This window comes from Trichechus manatus, unplaced genomic scaffold, assembly GCF_000243295.1.
Source record: "Trichechus manatus latirostris isolate Lorelei unplaced genomic scaffold, TriManLat1.0 scaffold00084, whole genome shotgun sequence".
In the NCBI taxonomy this organism is placed as follows: domain Eukaryota; kingdom Metazoa; phylum Chordata; class Mammalia; order Sirenia; family Trichechidae; genus Trichechus; species Trichechus manatus.
In genome coordinates, this window is record NW_004444020.1 from 842,026 (window position 1) to 856,834 (window position 14,809).

The following is a 14,809-nucleotide window of genomic DNA, read 5'->3' on the forward strand; positions in this document are numbered from 1 at the left end:
GCAAAGTTCCCAGGGATCCCACCGGTGCAGCTATGAGGTCTGGGGAAGTTGCTCTCAGATGTTGCAGTAGAGCCTGGCTAGAAGGCATAGAGGTATACAACGCCAGGTATTTAGGGAACAGAAAGAGAAGGAAGATATACAGAGACAAGGAATGGTTTGTTTGTCTCCCGCTGAATGCTCTGTGAGGCTGCTTTCTCGTACCCCCTGTTTGCTGGTCTCCGATAGGCATCCAAGATGGCGGATCCACGCTGCGTTAGCTGGTAGGGCACCTCTGCTTGAATCTCTCCTCTCTCTCCGTTCCCTGTCAGTTTTCTCACTCCATTTGGTGCTTGGCTGAGTTCTTTATCTCTTCGTTTAATGTTTTAGGGTTTCAGGATTGTTGTATTCTCTGTCAGCTTAGTTTTTCAGATCTTTGCTGTGGAGAGACGGCATGGTGCTTCTGCCTAGAGCACCATTTTTCAATTTGTCATAAGTTTTTAAAGACTCATACTTACGCCAAAATAGAAAAGAGTCAAATTATATCTTTTTCAGTTTTAACTAAAACACACATTAAGTGCTTCCTAAGTAAACAAGGCATAGCCCCTGTTTTCAAGGGACTTAACCTTTGGGCTGAGCTTTACTGAACTTTAGTTTTCAGGATTTTACAACCTTAAGTATGTGCAAATGAAGAGACATTTATCCATTCTCCACTTCTTGTTCTGATCTCTTCTTTTGAAGTTTCCTCTTCCTTCTTGTAGCAAAGTGTCAGTATCCATTAGGGTGTCTCTAGTCATCAAAAACAGCTTAAAGAGTAAGACACACTTGGATCTCCCTAACAAGAAACCTGGATGGAGAGCAGCTCCAGTGTTAAGGAATTCAGCAGCTCAGCACAGTCAGTCATGAGAGACCTCAGCGTCTTCTCTCTTCCTTCTCCATTATCCAGCCTGTTATTACATCATTTTTGTATGGTTTCCCTTGTGGTCCCAAGCTGGCTGCCACAGTTCAAGGAGTCACATGCAGATGATAACATTGAAGAGGCAGATTAAAGAAGAGTTTCCTCCCATGCTTCCTTTTTTATCAGTGAGGAACATCTTTTCCAGAAAGTCCCCGCAGACTTCTTCTCACATCTCACAGGCCAAAATCATATCACATGCCTAAACCAGTCACTGGCAAGGGGAATAGGATTACATGATTGGCTTAGACAAATTATGATTCACCCCCAGAGGCTGGGGAGAGGCCCTTCCTCCCCAGAAGCATATGATGGTGGGAGTGTGGGGAATGACTGTGGGGTAGGCAGCAATCAGTGTCTCTTAATATAAGTAAACTTTAACATTCCATGAGTTTGCCCATCTGAATAAATAAGAAAAATAGAATTGCCTGACCACTTGCTTCAAGGTATGGAGGAGCAGGAGAAGGGAGAGGAGGAGCCATACTTGGTTTTGAGGGGTAAATTAGAATTGCCTCTACTACTTCCATAGTTGTAAAGGGAACTTTTAGAATCTATAGAAAGAAGTTCCAGAAAACTGTCCCCCATGACAGGAATCTACTCATGTTTTGGTTAAAAGGAGAGGGAAGAGCAATTTGTTCTCAGTGGAACTCTTTCGTGAGACAGTCCCAACAGCCTTTATGGAGGCTATGATTTAGAAATAGGGGAGAACATAGCCATTTTTAAAGAATATTTTTTATTGTTCTTTAATTGAAAGTTTCGAATTCAAATCAGTTTCTCATACAAAAATTTATGCACACATTGTTATGTGACCCTACTTCCTCTACCCTATACTGTGACAGCACACTCCTCCTTTCCACCCCGGATTTCCCGTGTCCGTTCAACCAGCTCCTGACCCTCTCTGCCTTCTCATCTCGCCTCCGGACAGGAGCTGCCCATTTAGACTTATGTATCATCTACTTGAGCTAAGAAGCGTACTCCTCACGAGTATCACTTTATGTTCCATAGTCTTGTCTAATCTTTGTCTGAAGAGTTGGCCTCAGGAATGGTTTCAGCAGTGGGCCAATAGAGAGTCCAGGGGCCATGCTTTCTGGGGTTTCTCCAGCCTCAGTCAGACCATTAAGTCTGGTCTTTTTACTAGAGTTTGAGTTTTGCACCCTACTTTTCTCCTGCTCTGTCAGGGACTCTTTGTTGTGTTCCCTGTCAGGGCAGTCATTGGTGGTAGCCGGGCACCATCTAGTTCTTCCGGTCTCAGGCTGATGGAGTCTCTGGTTTATGTGGCACATTCTATCTCTTGGGCTAATATTTTCCTTGTGACTTTGGTGTTCTTCATTCTTCTTTACTCCAGGTGGGTTGGGACCAATTGATGCATCTTAGATGGCCGCTCGCTAGCTTTTAAGACCCCAGACGGCACTCACCGAAGTGGGATGCAGAACATTTTCTTAATAAACTTTGTTATGCCAGTTGACGTAGATGTCCCCTGAAACCATGGTCCCCAGACCCCCACCCCTGCTACTCTGTCTCTTGAAGTGTTTGGTTGTATTCAGGAAACTTCTTAGCTTTTGGTTTAGTCCAGTTGTGCTGACTTCCCCTGTAGTGTGTGTTGTCCTTCTCTTCACCTAAGATAATTCTTGTCTACTATCTAGTTAGTGAATACCCATCTCCCTCCTTCCCCACCTTCATAACCACCAAAAAATATTTTCTTCTGTGTTTAAACCTTTTCTTGAGTTCTTATAATAGTGATCTTATACAATATTTGTCCTTTTGTCACTGACTAAATTCACTCAGCATAATGCCTTCCAGATTCTTGCATGTTATAAGTTGTTTCACGGCTTCATCGTTGTTATTTATCATTGTGTAGTATTTCATTGTGTGAATATACCGTAATTTGTTTATCCATTCGTCCGCTAATGGGCACCTAGGTTGTTCCATCTTTTTGCTATCATGAACAGTGCTGCAATGAACATGAGAGTGCATATATCTATTCGTGTGATGGCTCTTATTTCTCTAGAATATATTCCAAGGAGTGGGATTGCTGGATCGTAAAACATAGACTTTTTTGCAGTATATGCACAAATACACAGGCTTTCCCAACATAACCAAAACAAATGCTGGCTTTTGTAGCTCCCCAGTTAATTTTCATCATGGTCAAGCCCTGGGAGAAGGGCTTTGCACAACAGTGCAGTTAGACATTTTATCTTTTTTTCCCATGTGACCTCCAAGGAGCTCTCCCTTTTCCAGAGAAGGGCTGGATGTGGTCCATCCTGAAGCCAGCCTATTGTTGCATCGACACCAGAGATTCTCAGCAGAGAACCTCCTCCCTCAAGCACCAGCACCGTTCCCAGCCCTGATATGTGTGCTCAAGCCATTTCCAGTTTTCTTATTTATATGAGCAGAAAAAGTCTCTGAATTCACACGATTATCAGATATTTTTTATTCAGGCAATATTTGTCTTCGAACTTCCTACTCTTGAAATTTCTGTTTACTCCGTTCTTTCCTTAAAAATAAGTGGCAGCTTGTATAATTTGTTATGGTACCAGCACTGAGACACTGCATGGAAATTGTCACCACAAATGAAAATATAATCTAGGCAGGAGCCAGAAATAGCATCTTTGCCAAATAAAATTTTCTGAAATAATCTATTTATTTGTTCTTTGTTTATTGTCTGTATTATTATTTGTTACTAATTATTTGCTTATTATCTGTATCTAATGCTTCCATATGCTGCTAAAATGTTTGTAAACCAAATAAGTCTTTAAAAACATAGGAAACAGAATTTACCTGTAGACTACAATTGATTTGTAATCACATTATTTAATATTCAAGACAGTTTATTTTACTTTGTCTAGGAATTACTGTATCTTGGCCATGTTCAGGAGTATAGATGAAAGACCAGAATTAAAATGAGGAACTTTCTTTCATTTTTATCCCAGTGGAAAATGGTGTTAGTGTCCTGCCTGTATCCCCTGAGCACTTAACATTTCCTTGTACACTGAGCCAGCTTCTAACTGCCCAAACCCATAAACTCATTGCGGTCGAGTCATTTTCAACTCATAGCAACCTTATAGGACAGAGTAGAACTACCCCGTAGGGTTTCCAAAGAGTGGCTGGTGGGTTTCAACTGCCTACCTTTTGGTTAGTAGCCATAGCTCTTGACCACTGTGCCACCAGGGCTCCTTCCGCCTGCCAGCACTTTTAAATCTGTCTAAGGGCTCTCTCTGGGCATTAGGGCTGGCTGTGCCAGAGCATAGGACAGGGCTGAAGATCAGAGGAATTGATACCCCAGGGACTAGCCTTAACCAGTGAGGGATGGGAATTGGAGGATTAATACCCCAGCTCCCTCACTCCTTGCCGTCGGACAAGAGAACTCTAAGGTCATGTTCTTTACTGGCTCCCAGAGTTCCTCTACAGGATTAAGCTCCAAATGCCCACAGTGGGAACCATTTTGATAATATACACTTTAATGGCTTCTTTCTTTTCCTTAGCTCACTTTCCCACTTCTCTACCACTTCCCAGATTTGCTAACCAGTAAACCAGTAACCAGTTGCCTTCAAGTCAGTTTTGAGTCATGGTGAACCCGTGTGTGTCGGAGTAGAACTGTGCTCCATAGGGTTTTCAATGACTGATTTTTCGGAAGTCAGCCTTTCTTCTGAGGCTCCTCTGGACGGACTCAAACCTCTGTCCTTTCAGTTAGCAGCCAAGAGCAGAAACTGTTTGCACCACCCAGGGACTCCTCAAATTGACGACCTCCACTCAAATCCTTATCTCAGGGTTTACTTTCTGGGGAACCCAAATGAAGAGAGTCCACTGGAGCAGAGCTGAATGCAGGGGTTCCTCACGTTTATTTTTAAAATCTTTTTGTATAAAGCTTAAATGCTTTTTGGATAAAAATGAGAAATAGATGCATGGGTGGGGAGGAGGGAAGGAGTGAAGGAGTGGTTTATAAGCCCACTGGTTTTATGAATCTCATTCAGCATTCCTTAATGTACATGTGCTCAGCTGCTAACCAAAAGGTTAGAGATTGGAGTCCCCCCAGAGGAGCCTTAGAAGAAAGGGCTGGTGACTATGATTTGTGTGTGTGTGTGTTTAAGAAATGATAAACTTTCATAGCCTATTGAAGTAATGCAAATATAGACACTCATTTACTGGATAAGTATTGATTTATTTAGGGCAAATAATAAAGAATGATAAGTTTATTTCTTTTGCTAGTTGGGACCCACCTGGGAAAAGACTATTCAAGATTCTATAATGTAGTTTGGGGAGTCCTGGTGGTGCAGTGGTTAAGAGCTCAGGCTGCTAACCAAAAGGTTGGCAGTTCAAATCCACCAGCCGCTCCTTGGAAACCCTATGGGGCAGTCCCCTGTCCTATTGAGGGCACTAGTTATAAAGTAGTTTGCATGTACATAATGTCCTGGGGCTCTAATCTGTAGATTTTGCCTTTTTTTTGTCTCCACAAAGAAGAAGGTTTAGAGATACTTCCCTTCCCCCAGTACTTGTAATATTTATCATAAAGTTGTTCAGCTATTTTTATGCTTGTCTGTCTTCCCAATGGGACCAACTCTCTTGGATGCAGGAGTTTTGTCTTTTTTCATCTTTATATCCCCAGCATGTGGCATGGTGTTTTACACACAGGAAGCAGGCAATAGATGGTGAAGTAATGCAAGTTGGGAAATTCCTATCTTCAAGTATTTGGTAGTGGCTACCTGGGCCTTGTGTGGAGAAGTCTGAAGTCTAAGCTGGTCAGAAAGAGTGTGTTGCTCAGTTGCTGACATCTGCCATGGGCCCTGGAAGGGCACTCGGGCTTGCACTTTGCTGGCCTAGCACTGCACCATGATGGCATCTGAGCCCCTGCCGTGTCCAAAGCCTCAGCTACTCGCTTGTGAACTTGGGTGGAGAGGAATAGACAAGATGGGTCTGAGAGTTCCAGCTCCTAGATGAGCTAGGATCAGGGATTTAATTGTTAAAATAAAAAAGCAGCTCAGATGATGGTTACCCATAAAATAATTTTGTACTTTGCTCTTGACCATGGACGTTAAAAATATGTTTTTCGAATTGCTGAGGGAAGGAGAAACAACAGAAATAAAAGTCTGTAGTGTTTTCTCCACTAACTTCTACTGTATTTTTGTTTAGTTTTCAGCTATGCCTTCAAGTACCTTTAGTTCTTGGCTTTTCCTTTTTGATTTTTAATCAATATGCATCTTTTAAAAATAAATGTCTCTCTCTTCCACTATGTTTTTTCATGTCTCTTTACTTTTTACAGTTATATGTCATAATAAAGGGAATGGAATTTGTAACAGGATGTTTTCCACTTGCATGATATTTCTGTCTATAAATGGAGAAAGTATTACTGTGCCCTAAAGTCCTTTAGAGGATTCTAAGTTTTAAGACTCAAAAACAAAAAAAAAAATTTTTTTTTTTTTTTTTTTTTTAAGGCAAATGAGTCAACCCTTTGGAGGTTTATTTTCCATTACTCCTAAGTGTTCACAGTGATTTGTGGTAACACCTGAATGTGCTTATGTTGTTGCATAATTGCACTGGTCAGGTCTCCCAGGTGCAGATAACAGCGTCCACCCTGTGAGAAGTTTAAGCAAAAAGATTTGATCTGGAACACAGATAACTCCAGCCTCAGTGGGAGGGCTGCGGGAGCAGACTGGAGGCAACATTTCTGGGAACATCAGCCAGAACCCCCCACCCCCCCAAAGTGGCCTGTTGCCACTGACCCCAGGGCCACGCTGTTTCTGATAATGCCTGCATCAGCCTGGACATTAGCTCCCAGTCAGTTCACACAGCTCCCACCCAAGTCAAAGTATTGGGTGGGTGCCTCTGTCTGGCAGAACCTAGGTCACACTCCTGCACCCCAACTCAAGGGAGGCCGGGAGATATGAGGTTCATTTGGTTGTTGGTTTTCATCTATTGGGGAAGGCAGGATTCACAGCGCCAGGGTCTGTGACCATGTAGAGAAGCTGTTTAAGATGCTGGGCAGCCAAGGTGACAGGTGTCTGCTGCAGTGATGTCTCATGAGAAGAGCAGCAGGAATACTGTGTAAAGTGTTTGGAATCTACTGCAAAAATATTGGTGGGAAACACAAAAATATTAATCGTAATTATCTTTATGGTGGATTATGGGTAATATTTCCTTATGCTTTCATGTTTTCAGATTTTCTGTAATAAACACTATTGTAAATTGAAAAAAATGAGAGCTTACCATTTAAGAAAAGGGGACTGAGATAATTGTTGCCTTGCTAAACTGATGAAAAATCTAGCTGAAAACACCCAAACAGGTTTAATAATCTCCCTTTGTTAACCAGGTGCACGCTGAATTAAAACAAACCACAAACAAAAAAAAATTACTGTCTTGTCTAAGCTGAGGTTAAAATCTGTTTCCTGTGACTTTGCTCTCAGTGGGTGCAGCGAACCGCTGATCACATCACATCAAAGAGTTATATCATCTTTTATAAAAAATTGTATTTATTTTGTTGTCGTTGAGAGTGTACACAGCAAAACACACAACAATTCAAGTTTCTACATGTACAGTTCAGTGACATTGGTTACATCCTTTGAGTTGTGCAGCCATTCTCACCCTCCTTTTCTGAGTTGTTCCTCCCACATTAACATAAACTCACTGCCCCCTAAGTTTCCATCTAATCTTTCTAGTTGCTGTTGTCACTTTGATCCCATCTAGATAGATGTTGAAAGAGCACAATGCTCAAGGCCGAGACAGTCGTAGAATCTTAAGTCAGAAAGGACTCAGATACCATTTACCTTAACCTCATAGCCTTCATCTCAATTTGAATTTTTTAAAACCACAAACACACATGTTACACACATCCATACACATTTGTTTGTTTAATAGCTATCTCCCCTGGTTGACACAGGGCAGGGACCATGAATCTCCAGTGCCCGCTGCATTATAGACACACAGTGGGTACTTCCTCCATATGTGTGCAGTGAACAGATGTTGATGATTACATCACAAGGGAAGGTACGGTAGATATCTCTAGACTAACTGCAAAGTCTTTCAGTCCCACCAGCTGCCTGCCCTCATGGAGAGGTGTGGCTGCTCTCCATGCCTTACTGGGATGCAGGAGATTCCAGAGCTCTCTCAGGCCCCTTGGTTTACATGTCCCTTGAAGACTTTTCATCAGCTCCTATGGCTGCTGAACATAAGAAAATGTGGGCTGCTGTTTTCTATGCCCTACTTTGGGAAGAGAGCACATCTTGGAGTTCTGTTTCCTTACACCCCCTCTCTGGACCTGGCCTAGGGGCATGAACTGCTTTCAGGGGCTCAGCAGTACCTAATTTTCTTGCTTCTCTCCAGCCCTCTCCCCTACCTCTGGTCCAGAGGATTTTTGTCTCACCTGGGGGCAGGAGGAATGCTTTCTCCAGTTATTTTATCTTTAGCCTTAGTCTCTCCTTTTGAAACTTAAAAACCAAGGATTTGACTTTTATTCTCTGTAGTTTGTGATGTCATCTTTTTCCTGAAGCAGCTTATGCTGCTGGGAAAATGTGAAAGGTATGATACACGGAAATTTGGTGGAAAATAGCCCTCCGTTAATATCTCAAACATATTATCTGCCCCATGTGTATGAAAGGTGGACTAATTTTAAGGAATGAAATTAGCCATTGTCACCCTAAATTTCCAAAGTCATTCTCCAGCATCTTTGTCAGTTCACTACTGATTCTAGAAAGAAGCATGCCACTCAGGAAAGAGAGCAGAGACTTTGAAAAATTAGTGAGTCTGCAGGGATACCTGGTTTGGCTGCTGTCATAAAGTTTCTACCCAACAATTAAGGTTCTGATAAAATAAATATCTGTCATGTTATTTAGGAGTGGGTGACAGGCTGAGAGTCACTGAGCAAGTGACAAGCTATCCTTGATGCAGTAAGTTTCCATGGCTGTCTTTGGCTGATAGGACTCTTGTATTAAGTGACATGCAATGAGAGTTTCCTCTGTCAGTTCTGTGACACAATTTCAGGCAAGGAAGATAGAATGTTGTCTTGTCAGCGAGAGATGATTATAATAGATATCACCTGTCTTAATAGCCCTAACTTGGTTGGCAAAGCTGTGGGCAAATGAGACTTCATGCTTTATCATCAGGCTGCCAGATGGGGCTCAGGTAACTATGTAAAATCTCATGCTCTGTTGCGCAATAGTTGATGTTTGCAAGGAAAACTGAGTATCTCAGAGCTCTTCATAGCGTTTGTTCCTTCACATCGAGAGAATATTGCAAGTTTGTGTAAGGCTTTATATTGTCATGTGTAACCACTGTGACTTAGAACTGCATGCTAGCTGGAGCACACAGTACATTACTGAAAAAGCACTATGAAGATGTTGTTGAGCTTTGCCTGCTGCTTCATAATCTTCAAAGTTGTAGAAAAACATAGCTGCATGTGTCATTCTGAGCTTTTTTGTATACTAATAGTCTGAGATGCCAGTCTTGATAACATTAGGCCATTTTTAAACCAATTTCTTGATAGAACAGTCTTCCCTTGTTGTTGATGTTGTTAGGTGCTGTCGAGTCGGTTCTGACTCATAGTGACCCAATGTACAATAGAACAAAACACTGCCCAGTCTTCCACCATCCTCACAATTGTTTTTATGCTTGAGCTTATTGTTGCAGCCACTGTATCAGTCCATCTCATTGAGGGTCTTCCTCTTTTTCGCTGACCCTTTACCAAGCATGATGTCCTTCTCCAGGGTCTGATCCCTCCTGATATCATGTCCAAAGTATGTAAGATGTAGTCTCGCCATCCTTTGCTTCTAAGGAGCATTCTGGCTGTACGTCTTCCAGGACAGCCCTGTTCATTCTTCTGGAAGTCCTTGGTATATTCAGTATTCTTTGCCAGCACTATAATTCAAAGGCATCAGTTCTTCTTTGGTCTTCCTTATTCATTGTCCAGCTTTCCCATGTATATAAGGTGATTGGAATTGGACAATTGTATGGTCTACTGTGCTGGGAGTGACAAATTGAAGAGGAATGGCATTGCATTCATCATCAAAAAGAACATTTCAAGTTGTATCCTGAAGTACAACACTGTCAGTGATAGGATAATATCCATTCACCTACAAGGAAGACCAGTTACATCAATGTACAACATGTAATTATACAGCCAACATTTAATGTCTTCTGGTAGGAGTTCCCTTCTTTTTTTTTTTTTTTTGCATGAACTATACCCATAATACATTGGCTAATATTTCCAGGTTTACCTTCTTTAAAGTGGAATGAGAATTTAGCAATCTGAACACAGAATACTAGATTTTTACATTTTTAATCAACCTTTTGGAGTTGTCTTGCCAATTATTTGACAGCTATTTTCCTTTTTTTTTTTTTTTTTTTGCAGTTTGCCATTCGTTATCAAGTTTTTTTTGGTAAGCATTCAACTTAGTGTTCCTAGGAAAGATAACTCTCTCACACTTATTCTTCATCTGTTTACATCATATTTAAGTCACAAATTCAGCATAGTGAGTACAACTGGCATAAGGAGGTTTAGGGATAAGCACAATGACTTGGGTAAGCAAACATCTGAACTGGAAGGGCAGAATTCATGGGCATGCCAGAGACAGCCTACCAGCCACAGGCATTTCGTGTGGTGAGGGCATCCATCAGATCTGTTACAAAGGGGCTGGAGAACATTGATTAAGCTATGAGTTGGTTAAGGGGACTTTAAGAGAATTTCTACTAGAAATACATTTTCTTTAATATGCATAGGTACTAGCTCCTAAAGAGCATTTTCCTAAAGTGTTTTCTAGCACAGGTCCTGCAGAATTTGTCTTAATGAACAGCCAAAGCTCACATATAATCAGCAGAGTCTTTTTGCACACATAATTGGTGTGCTAATGTGCTTTTCCCCAGCAATCTAGTTTACACCATGGTACTATAATTGGTTTGTTCATCAGATTTTTTTTTTCCTTAAATGGGAAGATATAATTTTTTGGTCCACTCTTCATTGAGTTATCACAATTTTTAAATTAATGATTTAGAGACTTATTGAGATATTGTTCCATTTATACTTGCCAGAGATCCTAAATACCTCTATCAACTTTTTCAGTTAAGTTTGTTCTTCCCTTAAATACTTCCCTTAAATAAAACATGATACACAAAGGATAATTTAAAAAGGAAGTTAAATAGATATTGGTCCTATTAATATTAAGTTGATAGATATTGAAAATTTTAGAGCTGACAGAGCAAGAAGTCCAAGCTGCACTGAAGGCATTGTCAAAAAACAAGGCTCCAGGAATTGACGGAATACTAATTGATATGTTTCAACAAATGGATGCAGTGCTGGAGGTGCTCATTTACCTATGCCAAGAAGTTTGGAAGAGAGCTACCTGGCCAACCTACTGGAAGAAATCCATATTTGTGCTCATTCCAAAGAAAGGTGAGCCGACAGACTGCGGAAATTATTGAACAATGTCATTAATATCACATGCAAGTAAAATATTGCTGAAGATAATTTAAAAATGGTTGCAGCAGTACATCCACAGGGAACTGCCAGAAATTCAGGCTGGATTCACAAGAGGGCTTGGAACCAGGGATGTCATTGCTAATGTTAGATGGATCTTGGCTAAAAGCAGAGAATACCAGAAAGATGTTTACCTGTGTTTTATTGACTATGCAAAGGCATCCAACTGTGGGGATCCTAACAAATTATGGCTAACCTTGCAAAGAATGGGAATTCCAGAACACTTAATTGTGCTAATGCGGGACCTGTACTTAGACCAAGAGGCAGTTGTTTGAACAGAACAAGGGGATACTGGGTAGTTTCAAGTCAAGAAGGGTGTGCGTCAGGGTTGTATCCTTTTACCATGCCTATTCAATCTGTATGCTGAGCAAATAATCCAAGAAGCTGGACTATCTGAAGAAGAACAGGGCATCAGGATTGGAAGAAGACTTATTAAGAGCCTGCATTATGCAGATGACACAACCTTGCTTACTGAAAGTGAAGAGGACTTGAAGCATTTACTGATGAAACTCAAAGACCACAGCCTTCATTATGGATTACACCTCAACATAAAGAAAACAAAAATCTTCACAACTGGACCAATAAGCAACATCATGATAAACGGAGAAAAGATTGAAGTTGTTAAGGATTTCATTTTACTTGCATCCACAGTCAACACCCATGGAAGCAGCAGTTAACAAATCAAGATGATGTATTGCACTGGGCAAATCTGCTGCAAAAGACCTCTTTAAAGTGTTGTAAAGCAAAGATTTCTCTTTGAGGGCTAAGGTGTGCCTAACCTAAGCCATCATATTTTCAGTTGTCACATATGCATGCAAATGATGGACAATGAATAAGGAAGACCAAAGAAGAATTGATGCCTTTGAATTGCGGTATTGGCAAAGAATATTGAATATACCGTGGACTGCCAGAAGAACAAGCAAGTCTGTCTTGGAAGAAATACAGCTAGAGCACTCCTTGGAAACGAGGATGGTGAGACTTCGTCTCATGTACTTTGGACATGTTATCAGGAGCGACTGGTCCCTGGAGAAGGACATCATGCTTGGTAAAGTTGAGGGTCATCGAGAAAGAGGAAGACCTTACAAGGAGACAGATTGACACAGTGGCTGCAACAATAGGCTCAAGTATGGCAATGATTGTGAGGATGGCACAGGACTGGGCAGTGTTTTGTTCTGTTGTGCATGGGATCACTATGAGTCAGAACTGACTCAATGGCACCTAACAACAACAGCATGTATATATATATACACAGACACATATATATACATACACAGACACAGAGAGAGAGTCAGGGAGGGGAAATACAGACATACACAAAGAGTAAGACAGACAGAGTAATAGAGTGAGATAGAGATGGGCAGGGGTAGGAGGCATACACACTCAGAGGGAGAAAGAGAGAGACACCAAGATAGAAATAGAGAAGCAGAAGAAAACATAAAGAGAGAGACAGAACACACAGAGAGAGAGAAAGAGACAGAAACAGAAAGAGTGTGGAGTCAGACACTGAGACCTCTAGAGAGAGCAAGCTCCACCCCAGCAATGTTGCTGGAGATTAGCTCTATCTGCCGTTTTGACCAAAGCTGCAGAGCACACAAGTGTGGAGGTCAGAGGCCTTGGGGAGCTGTGTCACTGACCAGGGCAGGAAAGCAGGCCCATGGACCAAAATGAGACATAGTATCACAATAGGCAATTCCAGACCGGTGAGTAGGTCGTAGCCTGCACATTAATTAGGTGGCCCTGCATCACTTGTTCAGATCTGTTAAATGTGCTTTCTGGCTCTTAATGTATTTTTTAATTTTTTTTGCTGCAGAAAGGTACTGAAGGAAATCTCTGTTGGAGAACTCAATCCAAACGAGACCGTGCAGGCCAATTTGGAGGCCCAGCTCCTCTCCAAGCTGGACCACCCAGCCATTGTCAAGTTCTATGCAAGCTTTGTGGAGCAAGATACTTTCTGCATTATCACGGAGTACTGTGAGGTGAGACTCTCCTCTCCTGTTACTCTTAATAAAAATCCGTTCCGCCATAAAAAGACTTCTCTACAGAAACATCTCATAAGTTCAATAATCAAGCAACAAACTGAATCATGAAAATCTAGGGTCTCATATCTTATAGCTAAGAATAATCATCTCTGTGTAAATGACAAGCTTACTTCTAATGAAGTGTCCCCTCCCCGCCACTTTGGCAAACTCAGAATAAATATATCTTAAAAAATTGCTGAATAATGCTTCAAAATTTTTTTTTTTTCTTTTTTTTTTTGGTCCCCAACCCTTCTCCAATGGCCCAGTGCTTAGTTGGACATTTGAATGCCGTAGCAGAGGCGTGGAGGAACAGAGGTCCATCTCCTGAGTTCTGGGTTCTAGCTCTGTGACTCATTTTCCCCAGCATGCATGGAAGGCCTGCATATTTATTGATTTGTGATTTATGACTTCACGTATTTGCAGTTTTCCCTGATGCTCCATGTTCTCTTCGAGTAATGGTTATGCATTTTACTGAGTCCCGAGTGAGCATGGAGCTGTTTGGAAGGGTGAGAGGGGAGAAATGACAACGCACAGCTAATGGGTATCTTTGTGCTTACTCCTGAGAAACTATGGAGAAGTGAATTACAAGGGTTGCATCAGGCAGGGAATACCTAAAAGTAACTTTGCTCAAAAAATATCTCCCAGAGCAGTCTGGGAACTAGAATTAGCCAAAGTACCTTGGGAGAATTTGGTATTATTCATACTTTAGAATGAATTAAATCAGCTCATCACCTGGATGTTGCTGGAGCCCAGAAGAAATGACGCTGGGAAGAAAGACACTTTTTAGAGTGGAGGGCAGGCCTGCTGGGGTCAAACTCTGGACCACCAGATACAACCTGAGGTGCTGTGTATTTGAGAGGCAGAAGAGGCAGGAGAAGGGGAAGCAGTTCAGAAGGAGTGGGAAAAGCAACAAGACTCACCTTGCCTGCTGTACAGATTAGCTAGGTGTATTAGCCAAAAGGAAAGAAAAATCCAAGTTAAAATATCTGAACGAGTTTGAAATATTCCAAGCCTCGGCCACTCTCCTTCAGCTCAGCCTCCCCAGTCCAGCCCTGAATCTTACCCATATTCTGCTTGGAGGAAAGTAAGGGAAAACAAAAGAAAACAAAACCCAGATTACTTGGATATCTACTTCTCTCTGTCGCCAAGGGATTGTTAAGACAGTCAGTGAGATGATGAGGTCTGGTAAGTGCTGATATTGAATATCTTCTCAGCCAATAATCCAAGCAAGATGACAGCTGTTTGTATGTGTAGCTACACTGTGATCTATTTGTTATAATTTAATCATTTTTCTTCCTTTAGCCCTGTCAGTTAATTATTTTATTTCTTAAACAGTTGACTCTTACTGTTTTTATTATTATACTGATGCTACCTCTACTGCTGTTTTTTTTTTTTTTTTTTTTT

The 14,809-nt window shown here is 41.4% G+C and overlaps 1 protein-coding gene across 1 annotated transcript in view; it reads left to right on the forward strand.

Annotated features, from left to right (window-relative positions):
* NEK11 (NIMA related kinase 11) overlaps window positions 1-14,809 on the forward strand; it is a 423,428-nt gene that overhangs the window by 44,924 nt on the left and 363,695 nt on the right. The window contains exon 2 of the mRNA XM_023735947.1: window positions 13,198-13,363. Coding sequence (XP_023591715.1) covers window positions 13,198-13,363 — 166 coding nt within the window. The remainder of the gene's footprint in view (window positions 1-13,197; window positions 13,364-14,809) is intronic.